We start from the raw sequence: 18,083 nt of genomic DNA, 5'->3' as shown, positions 1-18,083 counted from the left end.
TATGTCATTTAATAAGTGTAAAATTAAGTGAGATTTTTTTTTTTTTCTGCACAAAATTTTCAAAAGCTGATGTGTATTTATGCTTATAGCACATCTCAGCTTGCACTAGCCACATCTCGGTACTCAATAATCACATGCACTCAATAACCACATGTGACTAGTGTTACCTAACTGGACAGTGTAGAAAAGAAAGGCTAACAGAAATTAACAAACTGTAATCAGCGCCTTAAAACGTTAAACAGATTAAATGTTAGAATTAACTTCCTGCTTTCTTAAATCAAATAATAAAAAGCTTGAAGACGCCAGGTGTATCAGAATTTAGGATTTTTTCAGATTTTAGGCAGTAATGCAGAGCATACCCACCATGTGTTTTGTATGTGAATGTATGTATGTGTTTATGAACCCCATGTGTTCCATTTGGAATTCTGGAGCAACATCATGTCATCCAAAGCATTACTATTTATGCTGAGAAATAAATGCACTAAATAGAATAAACGAATACTATAAATAGCTTCACATCCTTTTAGGTCAGGTTTTGCTGTCAAATGAGTTTTGCTGTCAATTTTTTTAAGTGGGTTTTCAGATTTTTTCTCGGTTTTCAGAATTGTGGATAAGGGAGGGACATATGCTATACAAGTTCAAGTCCCAACTCTGCCACGTATTGTTACCCGTTCAATCACCTATGAAGAAAACCTAATTATAAAGTTGATATGAGGTTCAAAATTTTTATTAAGATAATACATAAAGACTTAGTAAATTGTACAGCATGATACAAGTACAACTTTGTATTATCAGACTTTTTAAAAAGCTTAAGAAGTAATGTCAATAGCAAAATGGGCAAAAGGTATGGACAGAGCACCTTAAAAGAAATACCAATCACTAATAAAAATAAACAACGAACAATCTTAAAAGTAAATTAAGTCGAGTACAATTTTTTATCTTTGTGAGTATCTAAAAGGTTTTGAAGAACGGGCCACTCTGTTGGTGGGAGCAGGAATGGGTCCAGTTTAGCTAAGAGCAACTTGGGCAACAGCTATCAAAATGTTTAAATGTATCTACTACTCTTTGACCTAGCAATTCCACTTCTAGGAATTTACCCTACAGATATTCTTGCCAAACATATAAAGATCTATTTTTGAATCCTTGTTGCAGCATTTTTTGAAAACTGAAAAAGACTAACAACAACCTAAATGTCCCTCAGTGAGGAATCGGTTATATTGTGGAAAGTATATTTAGCTGAATACCATGTAGCCATGAAAAAGAGATCTATATACACCAACTTGGAAACAGCCCCAATATATATTAAGTTTAAACAAGCAGGGTTTAAATGTACATAGTATGATTTCAAATGTGTACACACACTGCATTTGCTTATAGGTCTATTAAGTTTACAAAAATTTTTTATATTTTATTTATTTTTGAGAGAGAGAGAGAAAGACAGAGCACAAGTTGGGGGGGGGGGGGGAGCAGAGAGAGAGGGAGACACAGAATCCAAAGCAGGCTCCAGGCTCTGAGCTGTCGGCACAGAGCCCGATGTGGGGCTCGAACCCAGGAACCGTGAGATCGTGACCTGAGCGGAAGTCAGTTGCTTAACCAACTGAGCCACCCAGGCGCCCCAAGATTTAATATATATTATCCTATATGTAAGTAACTGTATGTTTGTTTCATATGTATTGTTTTATATATCAGCTAACTATATAATACAATATGATTACATAAGCTATAAGTATTAATGCAAGTTATGTGTACAGTGTATATACATATATAGATATATCAATTTATCAGAGAAACTATTAACAGTAGTTACCTCTCTTAAAGGAGTACAAATTCAACTTTAAATTTTATACCCTTCTATACTATTTTAATTTTTAAACTGTATCTATATATGATTGACATAAACTTTTGAAGTTTAATTTTTTAAACAAATCTCAGTACTTTACCATGAGTTCAAGGGCAAAGAGTGGGTACGGCATTTTGTCTAAGTCACAGTTTAAGTACACATTAGGCACTCCAAAAAATGTTTGTGGATGAATGGGGTAGATAATGGATGGAAGAGCAAACAGATATAGGCATTAACTAATGTAACAATTAGCTATTAAAGTGCAAAGAAATTTCTGGATTATGCAGGAAGCTGAGGTGGGTTTCTGGCTAGTTCTAGGGGTGGCAGAATTTACATGGTTCTAGGGGTATAGAGAAAGGCTGGTGTCTGGTCTGAGAAATAAGCATTGATCTAGGCATGGGGAAGTCCCATGTAGGTTACAAGCCTACTCCCAAGATCTTTCTGTTTCCAATCTCAACAGTGAAGACCAGGATCTGCAACACCCACCCCACCCCTTGAGAGGAACAATAAAGGTAGAAGAGGTTTGCCTCCAGGAGGAAGAAGTGCAAGAAGAAAGGAGACAGAGAATTGTTCTTACAGATTTATTATAATCTATACGCTGCTTCTTTGGCTTTTGCTCTACTACACACACATGCTCAAATACTCAAGAGAGCCCTGATGAGTGGCCCAAGCACAAAGATTACAGCCAATTGGTAGGAAGTCAGGAGCCCCACCAGTCTACTCTCCTATCCTGCCATCTGATGGAGCCATACTCAAGTGCCTAGGAAAAAAGAAATAAAACATAAAAGGACATGTAAAAAGAGTTTCTAGGAAAGTTCAGAGATCCTGGAGACCCCACAGCTAAGAGCTGGCAAAGACCCCGGCCCTAGCTTTTCAGAGCGACTGGAAGATGCCCCAGCTTCCGCCCCAGCTTCCTCCCCAGCTCTGCCGTCACAGAAGTTAATTACTTGTTGCATCAGCACTGTCAGAATCATCCTAGGGAAAGAAAAAAAGACAAAAGCGCCTGTAGAATCTGCAAAGAGTGAACATTTGTGTTCACAAACTCTACTCACTCCCTCCCACTCACCAAGTTTTCTTTTGTGATTTTCTAAATCATACCACTTCCTGGTAGGCTAACAGAAGGATTTATACTTTCAAAAATAAAATAAACCACTGGCACTCAATTAACAACACTGTGTCAACCATCACATGGTTTCAGAATTTCAATTCAGGCCACTGCTCCTTACAACTGTGAATGCAGTCAACAGGGCCAGGTCTGCTCTAGGATAGAGAAGTAGAGGGGAGATGGGAGGGAGGAGGGTCTTGCTGGGGTTTTCTACAGCCTGGAGAAGAATATTCAACCTCCTGTGTCAAATCCAAATTTGGCTGACATGCACTGAGAAAAGTATGGTGTGCCAAGGACCATAACAAGAGCTTTCTAGTATCTTATTTTTTAGGGCTAAAAGGAAACCAAAGGGTTGAAAGGCAGGCTTTACTCACATCCAGGTCATCCATGCCAGGGGGAGGTCTCTTGATGCTGACCTTCTTCAAAAGCTAGTAGGAAGAGAAAAATGATTACAAAAGAAAAGAAGGGCAAGGGAAGAGCAACCTGTATGTTGATGGACCACAGGAGAATGGTCCCAGCCAGGCAACTGCCTTATCTGTACAGCCCCTAACACATCACTGGAATGAACTGGAGAAAAGTAAATCGATCCCCTTTTTAAAAGGATGTTGAAACACACACACAGCATCCTTCTTACTAATGCAGGTTACAGTCTGTTAGTATTTTGGCAACTTGAATAAATAGTAGCCGAAATTCTAAAACCAAATAATATATGGCAGGGCACAATTTATTTGTTTTATGATGTAAATTTTTATACTGCTTAGTTTGAGCTTCCCATGAAGTTGTCTGGCTCAGGAAACACACACACACACACGCACACACACACACACACACACAGAAAATAGAAGAGAGAACAAGAATGACAGAAAAGTTGGTAAAGGTTTTGCCAAACTTTTTCAGAATTCTGTGACTAATGCATGAATCCAAGTGTACAGTTTCACTAATATTCATTTCTCCCATCCCTCCTAAAGAAACATCACACAAAATATGTAAACAATATGAGCACGAATGAGACAAGCTCATCTATCTCTGTCTAGCCCTGATGACAGTCCTCCATATGAGCAGAGACACAGAGAATGATCAAGATGGGCAGAAAATGGCATTACCTCTGCATAGTGTTCCACCTGAGCCAGCTCCACCTCTTCATCCCCCTCCCAGTCTCTCCAGTTATCAAAGTCCACAGACAACCACACCGGCTGCAAGAGGAAAGTATAGAGCATCACAAGTGCACAGAAGAACATGGCCGTGTGCACAGGAGCATGCTTAGGGGCAAAGAAGGCCATTGGGGGTACAGTCTTCCTTCCCCACAGCACCTCTTTGACTAGCCCCTTTCCAGGATGCCATCATCATCATCCGCAAAGATTTGCCAGGAATCTACTAAGTGTGAAGCACAATGCCAGGCATTATAGGAGATGGAAAAGCATAGAAGTTTGGCCCTCCAGAAGCTGACTGAATAGAGGTATAATACCTCTAGAAAGATAAGTGTGTCATAAAATACTATAGGAATCAACCAAGCAAGACAGACAAGCTGCATCCCCTGGAGTTGGAGATAACCCTTGGAGGCCTGTGTTCTAAGTTCTTATAAACAAGAAAAGAAGTTACTCACTCATTGATTTTAACAGCTATTTATTGAACACGTACTATGGGCCAGACTCTGAGCTTGGCATTGCGATTCTAAAAGGTTTAACAGAGGGGCACCTGGGTGGCTCAGTTGGCTGAGCGTCCGACGTCAGCTCAGGTCATGATCTCACAGTTTGTGGGTTTGAGCCCCATGTTGGGCTTTGCAATGACAACGCAGAGCCTGCTTTGGATTCTCTGTCTTCCTCTCTCTCTGCCCCTCCCCTACTCATTCTCTCTCTTTCTCTCCCTCTCAAAAATAAATAAATGTTAACAAAATTAATTCAAGAAAATGTTTAATATATATAGTCCCAGCCATCACAAACCAAGTGGGGAAGGGAAATTTAAATAAATCATTATAATAATAACAGCGTGGAAAGGGTGGTGGTGGCTTACGCAGGGGATATTATGGAAACACAGAAAGGAACTATAGGAGCCCAGGCTTCTTAGAGTAGCACAGACTTAAAGGATGTGCAAGGGTTAGGTGGGCACAGGTAGTGATGATGGCTTTCCAGGAAGAAGGCACAGCATGAGCAAAGGTAAAGCAATGAGAAATAGCCTGGTGTGTGCAAAAGAGTTGCAAGACATTTGCTATGGCTAGAATGTAAAGTTTAGGACAGAGACTAATGGGATATGATGCTCCCGAAGGGAGGAATAGCTTATATGTTACGCTGTGGTGGTTGGATTTCAACCCAAAGAGCAGAAGTGACAAGTTCAAATGCCTGAAAGAGGGTGCTAATGAAAAGGAGTAAAGTGCAGTGCACATGCTCCATTTAAAGCTCCATTTGAGGGGCGCCTGGGTGGCTCAGTCGGTTAAGCGGCCGACTTCGGCTCAGGTCACGATCTCGCGGTCCGTGAGTTCGAGCCCCGCGTCGGGCTCTGGGCTGATGGCTCAGAGCCTGGAGCCTGCTTCCGATTCTGTGTCTCCCTCTCTCTCCGACCCTCCCCCATTCATGCTCTGTCTCTCTCTGTCTCAAAAATAAATAAAAACTTAAAAAAATAAATAAATAATAAAGCTCCATTTGGGAATTTATTTATTTATGAAGTAATTCTCTACATCCAGTATGGGGCTTGAATTCACAGCCCCAAGATCAACAGTCGCATGCTCTACCAACTGGACCGGTCAGGTGCCCCTGGCATTTGGGAATTTAGGCCAGTGTGATCAGAATCTCCATTTTCTTCTTCTTTTTTTTTTTTTTTTTTTTTCAAAGATTTTACTTTTAAGGAATCTCTATACCCAACATGGGCCTCAAACTCACAACCCTGAGATCAAGAGACGCATGCTGGGCCGACTGAGCCAGCCAGGTACCGTTCAAATGTGTGTTTTAGATAGGCCATGCTGGGAGCAGTGCAAAGGATGGATTGAGGGTAGGACTGAAAATATGCAATAAACCTCACCCACTGATGGATGAGGCCTGAATTAGAAGAGATGAAGTAACAGACTCAAGAATATTTAGGAAGTCAAGTAGGACCTCGTGAGTGACTGAATGTTGGTGGGAAAGGAGCCAAGGGTGATTCCCAGATCTATGTCCCCAGGTACACAAAGAGCAGAGGAGAAAGAGCAGGCCATTCCCCACACACCTACTTTGATATCCTCTTTGGTGAGTCGAGGCCAGGCCACCTTCTCCTTCCATTTCCTCACAAAACAAGTAATGGAACGACCGGAGCGTTTATCCTGGGAGTCCTGCCAGATAGACAGCCTCATTGTTAGGATCTGAGGTGTAGAATGAATCTCCAATTTCCCAAGCAGCCTTTCCATCCAGACCTTACTGTCCTGTCCCACCCTTACCTTGGAGTTCACCTTAGCATAGAACTCAATCTCATTGTACAACTCCACTCCATCCGCATTCTTGCAGCTGAGGAGACAATGCAGCTGAGGAAATGCGGCAGGCTGAGCATGGGCGCATTAGGAGAAAGGAAAGGTTCCTGGAAACCAGGCCCTCCAGAGAGGAGGGCCATTACCTGAACACAATGCGGTGGTCTTCGATGAGCACGTGGACATCGGTGCTATCCTCAACACAAAACTCCATGAACACATATTTGGGCCTGTCATACCACAGCGTCCTGGCATGCTGCCTGAAGAGGAGTTGCGGTGGGGCTTCATAGGAGTGGCAGAGGGAAGACAGGGGGCATTGGAGAAAGGTGGGGGGGGGGGGAATTTTAGGGACGTTTTATGCCATGGCCCTGTCAAAGTGGAGCTAAGTGAGACAGAAGGAAGTGAAAGGGGCGTGATGGGAGTGGGGAGGAAGGGGGAGGGTGAACCTGGGGAGAATGGAGAGTGCAAAAGTTGAGAGGTAGGGAGTTATGGAGAACATTCAGGTCACTTCCCTCACCGCCCGAAAGTTATAGAGACCCGGAGTCTGGGGTTTCCATGGGACCTCGCAGGGCCCAGAGCGCCCAGAAAATGGTGGGACAAGGAATCTCCAGGGAAAAGGGCGACTGGAAACACTCACCTTGCCATGGCGGCTCCTGCTACCCGGTGGCGTTTGGAGTCCGAAGCAGAGACCGCTATCTTTAGATACTGGGGACGCCCCCAGCAGCTGCCTCTCCTTATATGGTCGGGGAAGGCCTTAGAGGAAGGGGGGATGTGGCCACACAGCCAAGGGATCTGCACTCCAGAGAGACTCTGGGAGAGCATAATCCCGGCAGTCCTTCACATCTCTGGGTCTCCAGAAATGTTCAGGTTAGGAATAGACCACCCACCCACGGGGACCAGGGCAAGAGCCACACTAGATAACGTGCACACCGAATAACTTGCTCCTGGCTTCATTCACTCGTTTCTCCAACTCTCAGGGCACTCAGTGTCTGATTCACGATAGGCGCTCAATAAAAAATTATCAGCCCCAGTTAAATCCCCTGGGAAGGCCCGCCCAGGTGACCATAAACTGTCTGACGTATGTGCCCCGCCCACCCACTCCTGCGGGTTTCCCAGACAGCTCGCCGTTGCCATGGCAGTGAGGGGGCGCGGCTGACGTGCGGCGGCGTTTCCGGGAAGATGGCGGCTGTCGAAGCGTCTGCGGAGCCGGTAACGGTGGTAGCTGCCGTTGGTCCAAAGGGGAAGGACGAAGAGGAAGAGGAAGAGGAGTCGCCGCCACCTTGCGAGGCGGTGCGCTGGGCCCCGGTGGGGGCAGTGGCGGAGGCCGGGCCTGGGACAGCTGCGTTCTCGGAAGAGGCGGCAGCCGAGGAGCCAGGCGCGGCCCCGGGCTCCCCTCCCGACTCTCCCGGCCGGACGCTGCGGCGGCTGCGGGCTGAGCGGCGGCGGCTGGACTCGGCGCTGCTTGCGCTGTCCTCGCACTTCGCGCAAGTGCAGTTCCGCCTGCGCCAGGTGGTGCGCGGTGCGCCCGCGGAGCAGCAGCGCCTCCTGCGCGAGCTCGAGGACTTCGCTTTCCGCGGTTGCCCGCACGTCCTGGGTTATGGGGGGTCCGAGGACCCCGCCAGCGACGATGGCGATGGGTTGCCAGGGGACCGGCCACGATTGCGGGGCGAGAACCAGGTGAGCATCTGGGCCAGACCCCTAGGGACAGGGGCATAGGGGGTTGGGTGGGTGGCGATGCTGACGCGGACCAAGGTAGCAGCGGTGAGAAGCCGGCTGGTCTCGGTGAGTACTTCGCGCGTTGGAGACGAGGAGATAAGACAGGTGTGCGAGGTTTGCTGAAGGGCAGGAGGACCCCGAGGCCTGGGAACCTCATTGTGAGGGGTGTCCACCTAGGGTGTGGAAAGAGATGCAGGTGTGGTGACGTGCGGGACAGAAGAGTGGTGAGCAAAGAGTATTCAAAGGGCAACAGGGCAACCAACCAAAGCAGTGCTGCTCCCCCTCACCTTGCCGTGGCCTCATAAAGTACCCAACGCCCGAGCACATTTGTTGATAGAGTACCCCGACCTGGGGCTGAGAACATTGGCTAATTAAGGGTAAGTGAATTGGAATCCATGGAAATTTAGACCTCTTGCCTGTTCCTACTTTCCTGGAATCTAGAAAACGTCTTTAATCTTTAGGCTTTTGTGGGGGCAGAAGCTTTGTTGAACAGCAGGATCACTTAGTAAATGAAAAAAACACAACTCCTGATTATAGCCTTTCCTACAGCTGGAATTTTAAACCTCCTTGCCCATCCTGCCTAATAACTAGGTATTAGATAGGAAGCCCCTTTGGTAACTGTGACAAGATCTGTTCAGTTAGCCTCCACTGAGTAATGGGAGTCTGTATGCCAATGCCACTTCCTTAACAGTCTGAATCTCTGGAAGTGCACAGTTGCAGATAGCTTATTGGAGGTGTTGAAGAGACTTGGCCGTCTTCTCCACATTTTCATTCTTCAAGTTACTACCTATACGTGGCTTTCTTCCCACTTAAATTGGGTTTAACCAAGGCTTATCAGTAGCAGATACTGACTTGCTTATTTTAACCTGAAATGTTTCCAGTGCAATCCTGTGTTTGCTGTTCCACCCTCCTCTCCATATACCCGCAGCTCCTGGCACAAGGAGCAGCCACCTCAAATTGCCAGACTTTTAAGGAGTAGAAAGGAGTAGAAAGGATTACTGTAACCAGGCCCTTGTTCAGGAGCAAGAAGCATCAGAGTTTCTGTGTGGATGTGGTGCTCTTTTGGTTGTTCATTTTCTCTTTCAGAAGCAGAGTACAACTTTAAAAAAAAAAAAAAAAAGTGCTCACCGGGCGCCTGGGTGGCTCAGTCGGTTAAGTGTCTGACTCTTGATTTCTGCTCAGGTCATGATGCCATGGTTGGTGAGATCAAGCCCCATGTCAGGCTCTGCACTGACAGCACAGAGCATGCTTGGGATTCTCTCTCTCTCTCTCTCTCTGCCCCTCCCCTGCACATGCTCTCTCTCAAAATAAATAAGTAAAAATTAGGAAAAAAAGCAGTGCTCAAAATACCACTTTGGTACCACCTGTTTATGCGTTAATGAATGCACAGAAGATTACATAAAATATCTAAGTGGGGGGACATGTTTGAACCAGATGATATACTTCTTGTTAGTTCCAGATTTTTTTAAACCAGTATTTCCTCTCACTTCATACTGGAAATCATTTCCACTATTTTCTGCCTTGAACCAGAGCTCGTTTTTCTCTATTACACTTGTTTGCCCACATTCCAATAAATAACATGCTGTAACTGCCATGGTGCCATGGCAGGAGACAGAGTTCAGCAGACATACTCGTGAAAACAGAATCAGGATTCATGGCTGTTTTTTTTTTTCTTCTTCTTCTTCTTCCTTGGCTTAATGAAGTTAGGATACAGTGAAAACAAAAACAGAGCTTCCCTGTACTTTCTCCTTGGGCTGGCTAGACAGCTTCCTCCAGTCAGAGCTCATTATTTGGAATGTGTCGTTCTGTACCTGTTTTAGTTCAGTAACATACAGCAAATGTGTGTTGAGAGTTTATCCTGTGCCAAACACCATGCTAGGCAACAGGGGTACAAAGTCAAGGCCTTTGCCCTTAAGGAGTTCATAGACTGGGGGAGACAGAATCCTCAACAAAGATTATAATGTGACATGAGCTAGAGAAGTGTGTACACAGCATAGAGTGAGAAATGATCAGCTCTGCCCCGGGAGATCCAGGAAACCAGAAGGATAGCTAGGCCCTCACTCAGCAGGGGATGGGAACAAGGTTCTAAGAAATGCCAATACTCAGAAAGGTTTGGAGAGGAAGTGTCCTGAGAAAAGGCTTGCTGTCATGTTGAGTAAAGCAAAAGTATTGCTTTTTAAAGAGCTTGAACAAAACGTTAATTCATCGTTTTTCATTTGTCCTGTCTCATATCTTTTGGAGGGCTTGGTAAGTTCCATTTGAAGGTTAAATTTAATGTCCTATAGACTGCTGGTTGAAAATGCAGCCTTATACCTGCACCTGACTTGCTAGTTTTGTTTTGTTTTGTTTTTGACAATCAAGAAAGTTAAGGAAGAACTAGTATTTGAGAATACATTGGCAAGACTTCACCACCCTGAAGGATTTTTCATCATTTAAATGCAGAATCTGCCTGGTGGCCAACAATGGAGAAAGGAGTCACTGGTCAGGGAAACTTACCAGACTCTTTTTTTTTTCCTTTCTTTTTTAACATGGTTACCTTCCCACCCCTGTTGCTTGGCTTTTGGATTTTATTTTTCACTGCCCCAGGCACCTGCTTTAATTCTTTTGATTGTGCGAACATCTGTAATACATTGGAGGGGCTTTGAATCTTAAGAAAACTGGTTATGAGGGGTACTTGGCTGGTTCAGTCGATAGAGTATGCAACTCTTGATCTCAGGGTTGTAAGTTTGAGCCCCTTTGGATGTAGAGATTATTGAAAAATAAAATCTTTAAAAAATAAGAAGAATAAAGAAAACTGATTATGAATTATAAATCTTTTCTCTTACACCCTTATCTCTAGATTCTCTTGCAAAATGTGGCCGCAGAAAGTATTCAGGAGTTGATCTGTGGTAATTGGCTGTGGAGGTTGGCATGTTTAATTCCTGGGGGGCTGTCTTGTCTAAGATAAATTGTCTCTATCCTAACTAGGCCTTTGTGGAGTGGCTGGGAATGCTGTCTTAACAAAAGGCCTCATTGTATTCATATTCTGTTTCCAATGAGGGACAAATACCTTTTTAAAGAAAACACATTTAATAAATTACCCTGGATGAAATTGTTGTTCTCATTTTTGAACCTATGTATGAATTCTGTATTTCCTTAGGATTATATGGAAACACTTTGTTTCAGTAGTCATGGTTAGCTTGCGAGGATTCTTAATGTGCCCTTGTGCCCTGATTTTTCCTTTTCCTATGAAATAGACCTAAGTATTTTCTTGTCTTAGAGTGAGCAGGAGAAACGGGAACGTCTGGAAACCCAAAGGGAGAAGCAGAAAGAACTTATACTGCAGCTCAAAACCCAGCTGGATGACCTGGAAACATTTGCCTATCAAGAGGGCAGTTACGACTCCCTGCCACAGTCCGTGGTCTTGGAAAGACAGCAGGTGAGCAGACACCAGAGAGGCGCCCACCACTACCTAAGGCTACCTTGTCCCTTCCTGTGTTCACAGGACATTCTTTCCTAGCTCGTTCACCCTTGGTCTTACTGAGAATCCCTTTGCTGGCCCAAATCAAAGGGAAATGGGACAAGTCTTCATTCACACATGGAAACACAAATTCCAAAGCTTTATAATATGTTAACTGAGCTCTTTTTGGTGGTTATACTAATAGTAGTGATATATAATAATAATAATAATAATAATCGTTTTGGGGCGCCCGGGTGGCTCAGTCGGTTGAGCGTCCGACTTCGGCTCAGGTCAGGATCTCGCAGTTTGTGAGTTCGAGCCCCGCCTCGGGCTCTGTGCTGACAGCTCAGAGCCTGGATCCTGTTTCAGATTCTGTGTCTCCCTCTCTCTGCCCCTTCCCGGCTCGTGCTCTGTCTCTCTCTGTCTCTCAAAAATGAATAAATGTTAAAAAAAAAATTTTTTTTTTTAAATAATAGTTTTTCATTTGATCATTAAAACAGTTCTACTTGGGCACCTCCTCCAGTATAAGTTAGCTTTTCCCCACTACCAGTTGATAAGTATTCCAGGAATCCAGACTGGTTTTAATGCCATATTTATTTAAGCAACACCTGGGTAGGCAGGTAAATCTCTGGCAGAAATACAGCTACAGCCTCCCCTACAAACATGTTTGTCTCTCACCGTGATGTGGCTGTTTCTCTGGCTTGGCTGGAGTTGCATTAACTGGATTTCAAACTCTTCCAAATATTGTCACTAGGGCATTTTGGCTCTAATGCACTTTGATATTTAGTAGAGATTTTTTTTTCTTTTAGTTGCCTTGAGTAGGGCAAGAAGGGATGAGGAGAACTAGAAACTAAAGGAAATCCATATGTATTCTCTTGGAGGCTTTGGGGAAAGCTAACTATGAGGCTTTTTGGACTATCAACCACTTTGGATTACTCACACTGTTATTCTCCTGCAAGTTGCCTGGCCTGGTAGAGAATGTGCAGTGAGAGGAGCCATTTCTGTCTGAGAGGAACCAAGGGTCCTTGTTACTGTAGGAGAAGGAGCTCTGTGCTCTCACCTTGATCAGCAGTCACATCGTGTCCTCTCCCAGGTTTGGGAGTTCTGTCTGTCGTTGATTTCCATTTAAAGGTAGGAAGCACTCCAGCAAATAACTCCCTTTTCAAGCCCTCTCCTTGAAAATTCTAAAGGGCGTGCCCATTGTTTGTGATAGGTGATCATAGATGAACTAATAAAGAAACTGGACATGAATCTGAATGAGGACATCAGTTCACTGTCCACTGAGGAGCTGCGGCAGCGTGTGGATGCAGCTGTGGCTCAGATTGTCAACCCGGCCCGAGTGAAAGAACAGTTGGTTGAGCAGCTGAAGACTCAGATCCGAGACCTCGAGATGTTCATCAACTTCATCCAAGGTCAGAGGAAGGGATGGGAAGAGCAGGGTGGACAGATGTCATAATAATTATATGTAATCCAAGTACTGGTTCCTAAAGGTGCCCATTCTTCATGTACTGTGTAGGAGGTTTGATCACTCAGTGAGGGAGCCAGCACGGTAGAATAGAAAGAACGTGGATTTTTCTTTTTTTTTTTAAGATTTTATCTTTAAGTAATCTCTACACCCAGTGTAGGGCTCGAACTCACACCCCTAAGATCAAGAGTCACATGCTCCTCCGACTGAGCCAGCCAGATGCCCCAAGAAGATGGATTTTAGAACCAGATAGTTCAGATCCCAGTTCTGCCACTTCCTAGCCTTGGGTCCTTGGGGAGGTTCCTAACCTGTTTAGTCCCGCTCTCCTCACCCCTGAAATGATGATTCACGCTTCCTTCATTCAGCAAATATTTATTGAGCCAGTCACTGTGCCACACAAATCAGATGTTATTTGTAAAAGTCTTACATGTGGTAGGCACTAGTAAATATTCATTTTCCTCCTCTTTGTAACTCCTGCTTACAGATGAAGTGGGAAGCCCACTGCAGGCAGACAGTGCACACTGTGAGTGCAAGGCCAGTGGGAAGACAGGAAGTGGCTCCACCAGAACTGACAGCGGCAGACTGCCTCCAGGAAACAGCAAGAGTAAGTACAGCTTCCAGAATAGGCGAATCCAGAAAGGTAGGAAGTGGATTAGCAGTTACCTAGGGCTTAAGGGGCTGGGGAGAAGTGGGAATGGGAAATGCTAACGGTACAGGGATTCTTTTGGGGATGATGGGTGCACAGCCCTATAAATATACTAAAAATCACTGAATTATACACTTTAAGTGAGCGGGTTATTTGGTGTGGGAATCACAGTAACAGCTATTATTAACCCAAAACAGTTAGGTCCAGCAACATGCTAGGTGGCTCTTGGCTTCCTGTGGGACGTGTACTGTAGCTCAGAAGCAGGACCGGATCCCAGCCCGTGACTTGTTGAATGTGCCTCTGTGCCAGCATGGCCCTAACTGATGAGTCGTTGCATTTTCTGAACAGCAAAGGCAGAAGACGTAAAGAAGGTTCAGGAGACGGGGCTGCACCTCATGCGGCGTGCACTCGCAGTGCTCCAGATCTTTGCCGTTAGCCAGTTTGGTTGCGCCACGGGCCAGATCCCACAAACCCTGTGGCAGAGAAGCCAGGCTGACAGGGACTACTCCCCCTTACTGAAGAGGCTGGAGGTATCAGTAGACAGAGTGAAGCAGCTCGCCCTGAGGCACCAGCCGCACGACCACGTCATCACCTCCGCCAACCTCCAGGACCTCTCTCTGGGAGGCAAGGACGAGCTGACCACGGCCGTGCGGAAGGAGCTGACAGTGGCTGTAAGGGACCTGCTGGCCCATGGACTCTACGCCTCCTCACCGGGGATGAGCCTTGTCATGGCCCCCATTGCTTGTTTGCTGCCAGCCTTCTCCTCAGCCCCCGAGGCCATGCACCCGTGGGAGCTCTTTGTAAAGTACTACCATGCTAAGAACGGCCGTGCTTATGTGGAATCCCCCGCACGGAAGCTCTCCCAGTCCTTTGCCCTGCCGGTTATGGGAGGCACTGTGGTGACCCCCAAGCAGAGCTTACTGACCGCCATCCACATGGTGTTGACGGAGCACGACCCTTTTAAGCGCAGCGCAGACTCAGAGCTCAAGGCCTTGGTGTGCATGGCACTCAATGAGCAGCGGCTCGTGTCCTGGGTGAACCTGATCTGCAAGTCGGGGTCACTCATCGAGCCCCACTACCAGCCCTGGAGCTACATGGCGCACACAGGCTTTGAGAGCGCCCTCAACCTGCTCAGTCGCCTCAGCAGCCTCAAGTTCAGCCTCCCTGTAGACCTGGCTGTGCGCCAGCTCAAGAACATCAAAGATGCCTTTTGAGGAGAGTGCTCTGGCCCTACACCAGTACCTTCCTCAGTAGGGTAGGAACAGATGGTAGTCTTCTAGGATAGAAACAAAGAGCAAGAGGAGGGGTTTAAAGACAGTTTCCCTTGCCAAATGACTGCAAAGTCTGTTTTCCAACTTAGCATATCAGAAAGAAATGCTGGAAACCCTCCCGCTAAAAGGTTCTGCCCAGGCATGTAACGTCTGGGCACATATGTTAGAGCCTATGTAAAAGAAATCAGCTGCGGCACACAGTGAATGTACCACCGCATCGTGCCACGTCTGAGTTTTACAAAACCCAGGTCACTCTAACCATTCTCTTTATGGTGGTGAGTGACAACATGAGTGAATTGTCGGTCCTGGAAGACATTCCACTTGAGGCTCTTGCCATCCAAGCTGGGAGCCATATTCCTTCACTTGGAGCAGGTTCGAGAGAGTCCTAACGCCGGAATTTAAATTCCCTTTATGAATACAGACACCCCTTTTCTTCCTGACCCCAAGGTCAGGGAAGGCCTTGTATATTCCTTAGTTGCCTCTAAAACTGGGAATGGGGATATCTGATAACAGCATTTCTAAGGGAGTTAGTTAACCACTGTTAGGCTCAGTGTGAGCCCCTTTTTGGGGGGTAAGAACCGAAATCTGTTCCCGGCAAGGTGGGGGCACAGATGATGCTCTTTTGATTCTGGAGCTGGTTATTTATGAGGAATGACCACCATTGGCTGGTACCATGTCCTCTGGCAAATAACCTTTCCCGTACACAACTCCCAACAAGATGCAGACACAATCTTTTTAGAAGTAAATACGTTAGAGCTGTACTCCTCAAGAGAATCCTTGCCCCTAAGTCAAGTGTGAATGGGAACACACTGCAGTGACCAGCAGCAGCTCCCCCCAGGATTGTGAGCCCACTTGTCCCGGAGGCTGGATGATGGAGGCAGTCTGACCATATGTAGGTACTGCAGTGGAGGTAGGGACTACAGATCCCTGTTGACAGACAAGGGACTGAGCATTTCCTTGTAAAATGGACTCTAGAGTGATCCCATTTGGTCTTCAGTATTTTAGCCTTTTTAGTTCGTATTTATCATTCAGCTTGCATACTGCTTCAGGACTGACCAAAGATGGGCAAGGTCTATTCCTTTCTGGAAAACCAAATGGGATCTCAACCCTACGGATTCAGCATTGTTTCGTGTATTAAATTGCCAGCTGCACTTTGTGTCTGCACTATTACATAGTGCATTTTAACTTAATTGTTTTTCAACAACATGTTATTTAAGATGTATTATTGATAATTCATTAGAATTAGTCATCCTGTGTGAAGCAGGATAATTGCAAAATGTGGAAAATGATAGATCTGTAGTTGCTAATAAAATCATAGTATTTTATGTAGCTTCTCTAAAAGACCGTAGAGACTCTTGGCTTTGGTTTAGAAGTCTGTGTGTTATTAGCCCATCCGATCCAGATCAGTATTTTCTTGAGCAGCGTCTGGCTCTTGGCCTTTCTGCCTCTTCTTGGCCCTCTATCCTGGACCAGGTCAACTTTGGTGGTGGTTTCTTTCTCCCAAATGTTATCATCCCATCTCGCCCAGGCATGCAGTCTGTTCCCACGGCAAATCTCACCTTGCCTGCCACTTTTGGAGCTGGCACTTTTAAGTCCATTTATCTAGATATCATCCAGGGTGGATGATAAGTGCCGTGACTATGTGGCACAGCCCTGAACCACCCCAGTATTTTTCTAATCCTCACAAAGACTAATTTGTATCAAGGTTTTGATTCTAATTTGTATCAAGCATCATGGGAAGCTGTTTTAGGCCATCCTAACTGAATCCTCACTACTTCTAAGACAAGACCATATTATCTCCATTTTTATAGCCGAGTACACTGAGGTTAAACATTTTGTCCAGGTGTATGCGATGGAAGAGCTGAGATTTGTACTCAAGTTGCCCGAATCCAAATCCTATGGTCTTTATATTCTATCATGTGACCTCATTGTATCATGCTGCTTCTAGATCTTTTCTTCCTCTCTCTCCTTTATCCACCCCCTCGCTCCACCGTCACTTTGGGGAAGAGAAGGTATTTCCCACATAACTACCAGAAATTTCAGCTGCCAAGGGACTAGGCCACAAGGAGATGGACAGACAGCCACCGTTCTGTCGAGTTCTTCCTGAAACAAAAAGACAATATGTAGAGACGGAGACAATGCTGCCAGCATCCCAGCAGTCAGATATCTGCTAGTCACTGATATCATCTGCATTATTACTTAGAACTCTGTCCTTGGCTTGGGGTGAGGCACACAGGACAAGGGAGGAGAGAAGGGAACAGTCAGCCTAGGTCTAAGCATATGCAAGAACAGGATGAAAAAGAATCATGGATCTGTATCCATGAAAGTGCAGGCTGCACTGTTATAAAAGTATGATCTGCAAAGCATTTTTTTTTTTTAATTTCTTAAGTTTATTTATTTTGAGAGAGCGAGTGGAGAAAGACAATTCCAAGCAGGCCCTGCGCTGTCAGCACAGAGCCTGACGCGGGGCTTGAACTCCTGAACCATGAGATCTCCACCTGAGCCGAAACCAAGAGTTGGATGCTTAACTGACCAAGCTACCCAGGCGCCCTTGCAAAGCATTCTTAAAGGTAGAGGCAACTGCCTGGCTCAGTTGCTAGAGCATGCAATTCTTTATCTCAGGGTAATAGGTTGAAGCCCCATGTGGGCTGTAGGGGTACTTAAAATCTTAGAAAAAAAGATTTCTAAGGCGTTCTGCATTCATTCATCCTTGAATGCCTGCCAACTGCCTGGGCCAGGCTAGATACTGAGGAAAGAGAGAAATAAAACATACTCCCTGCCCTCAACAAAGACACGATCTAAGGACATTGGGGATTTGGGTAGCTTGTTAAAAATTGCTGGGTCCCATCCGACAGATTTTTATTCCGTTGTTCTGGGGTGTGACCTGAAAATTCACAGTTCTAAGGTTCTAAGCATCCCAGACTGATGCAGCCGCTTTAGGGACAACACTTTGAGAACCATTGATCCAAACCAAATAAGATGTTCTCTAATAAAGATGAGTATGGATTGGATTGCTGAGGGAGCACAGAAGGAAGAGATTGATTCTGCCTGGGAGAACTCTGGAGTGGCCTTGAAGGATGGATTTGGACAGGGTTTTGCCTAGCTACAGTGGAGGAGAATAAAGACACATGGACCCACCTGAGTAAAGACCCCAGGAATCAAAAAGGTTGG

General features: G+C 45.5%; 2 protein-coding genes across 4 annotated transcripts; one reads left to right on the top strand and one right to left on the bottom strand.

Moving 5' to 3' along the window:
• Positions 1–2,407: 2,407 nt before the first annotated feature.
• Positions 2,408–7,249, bottom strand: PTGES3L (prostaglandin E synthase 3 like). Of its 3 annotated transcripts, XM_058702713.1 has the most exons (8): positions 7,013–7,249; positions 6,522–6,635; positions 6,349–6,415; positions 6,145–6,243; positions 4,049–4,138; positions 3,320–3,373; positions 2,788–2,815; positions 2,408–2,600 (listed from the first exon to the last, which is right to left on the bottom strand). In XM_058702713.1, exons 1-8 carry the CDS (start codon positions 7,195–7,197, stop codon positions 2,593–2,595), a joined length of 645 nt encoding a protein of 214 aa, XP_058558696.1. In that variant the 5' UTR covers positions 7,198–7,249; the 3' UTR covers positions 2,408–2,592. The 3 variants fall into 3 exon arrangements, with proteins under 3 accessions (XP_058558696.1, XP_058558698.1, XP_058558697.1); XM_058702715.1 differs by lacking the exon at positions 6,522–6,635; XM_058702714.1 differs by lacking the exon at positions 2,408–2,600 and having other exon boundaries at positions 2,780–2,815.
• Positions 7,250–7,455: 206 nt separating this feature from the next.
• Positions 7,456–16,241, top strand: RUNDC1 (RUN domain containing 1). Its single transcript, XM_058702666.1, has 5 exons — positions 7,456–8,052; positions 11,351–11,509; positions 12,744–12,942; positions 13,480–13,599; positions 13,990–16,241. The coding sequence occupies exons 1-5, from the start codon at positions 7,456–7,458 to the stop codon at positions 14,853–14,855; spliced, it is 1,941 nt and encodes a 646-aa protein (XP_058558649.1). The 3' UTR covers positions 14,856–16,241.
• The last annotated feature ends 1,842 nt before the right edge of the window (positions 16,242–18,083 follow it).

The sequence above is a fragment of the Neofelis nebulosa genome, chromosome 16, assembly GCF_028018385.1.
Source record: "Neofelis nebulosa isolate mNeoNeb1 chromosome 16, mNeoNeb1.pri, whole genome shotgun sequence".
Taxonomy (NCBI): domain Eukaryota; kingdom Metazoa; phylum Chordata; class Mammalia; order Carnivora; family Felidae; genus Neofelis; species Neofelis nebulosa.
Note: the sequence above shows the minus strand (reverse complement) of the source record. Positions and strands in the feature narration are given on the sequence as shown.

Excerpts from the sequence above, each read along its gene's own strand:
- PTGES3L (XM_058702713.1), bottom strand. The coding sequence starts at position 7,197 with ATGCTCTCCCAGAGTCTCTCTGGAGTGCAGATCCCTTGGCTGTGTGGC. Across the intron at positions 6,636-7,012 it reads GCAGGAGCCGCCATGGCAAG|GCAGCATGCCAGGACGCTGT; the intron begins GTGAGTGTTTCC and ends ACTCCTCTTCAG. Across the intron at positions 2,816-3,319 it reads CTGGCATGGATGACCTGGAT|GATGATTCTGACAGTGCTGA; the intron begins GTGAGTAAAGCC and ends TTCTTTCCCTAG.
- RUNDC1 (XM_058702666.1), top strand. The coding sequence starts at position 7,456 with ATGTGCCCCGCCCACCCACTCCTGCGGGTTTCCCAGACAGCTCGCCGT. Across the intron at positions 8,053-11,350 it reads GATTGCGGGGCGAGAACCAG|AGTGAGCAGGAGAAACGGGA; the intron begins GTGAGCATCTGG and ends TTCTTGTCTTAG. Across the intron at positions 11,510-12,743 it reads TGGTCTTGGAAAGACAGCAG|GTGATCATAGATGAACTAAT; the intron begins GTGAGCAGACAC and ends TGTTTGTGATAG.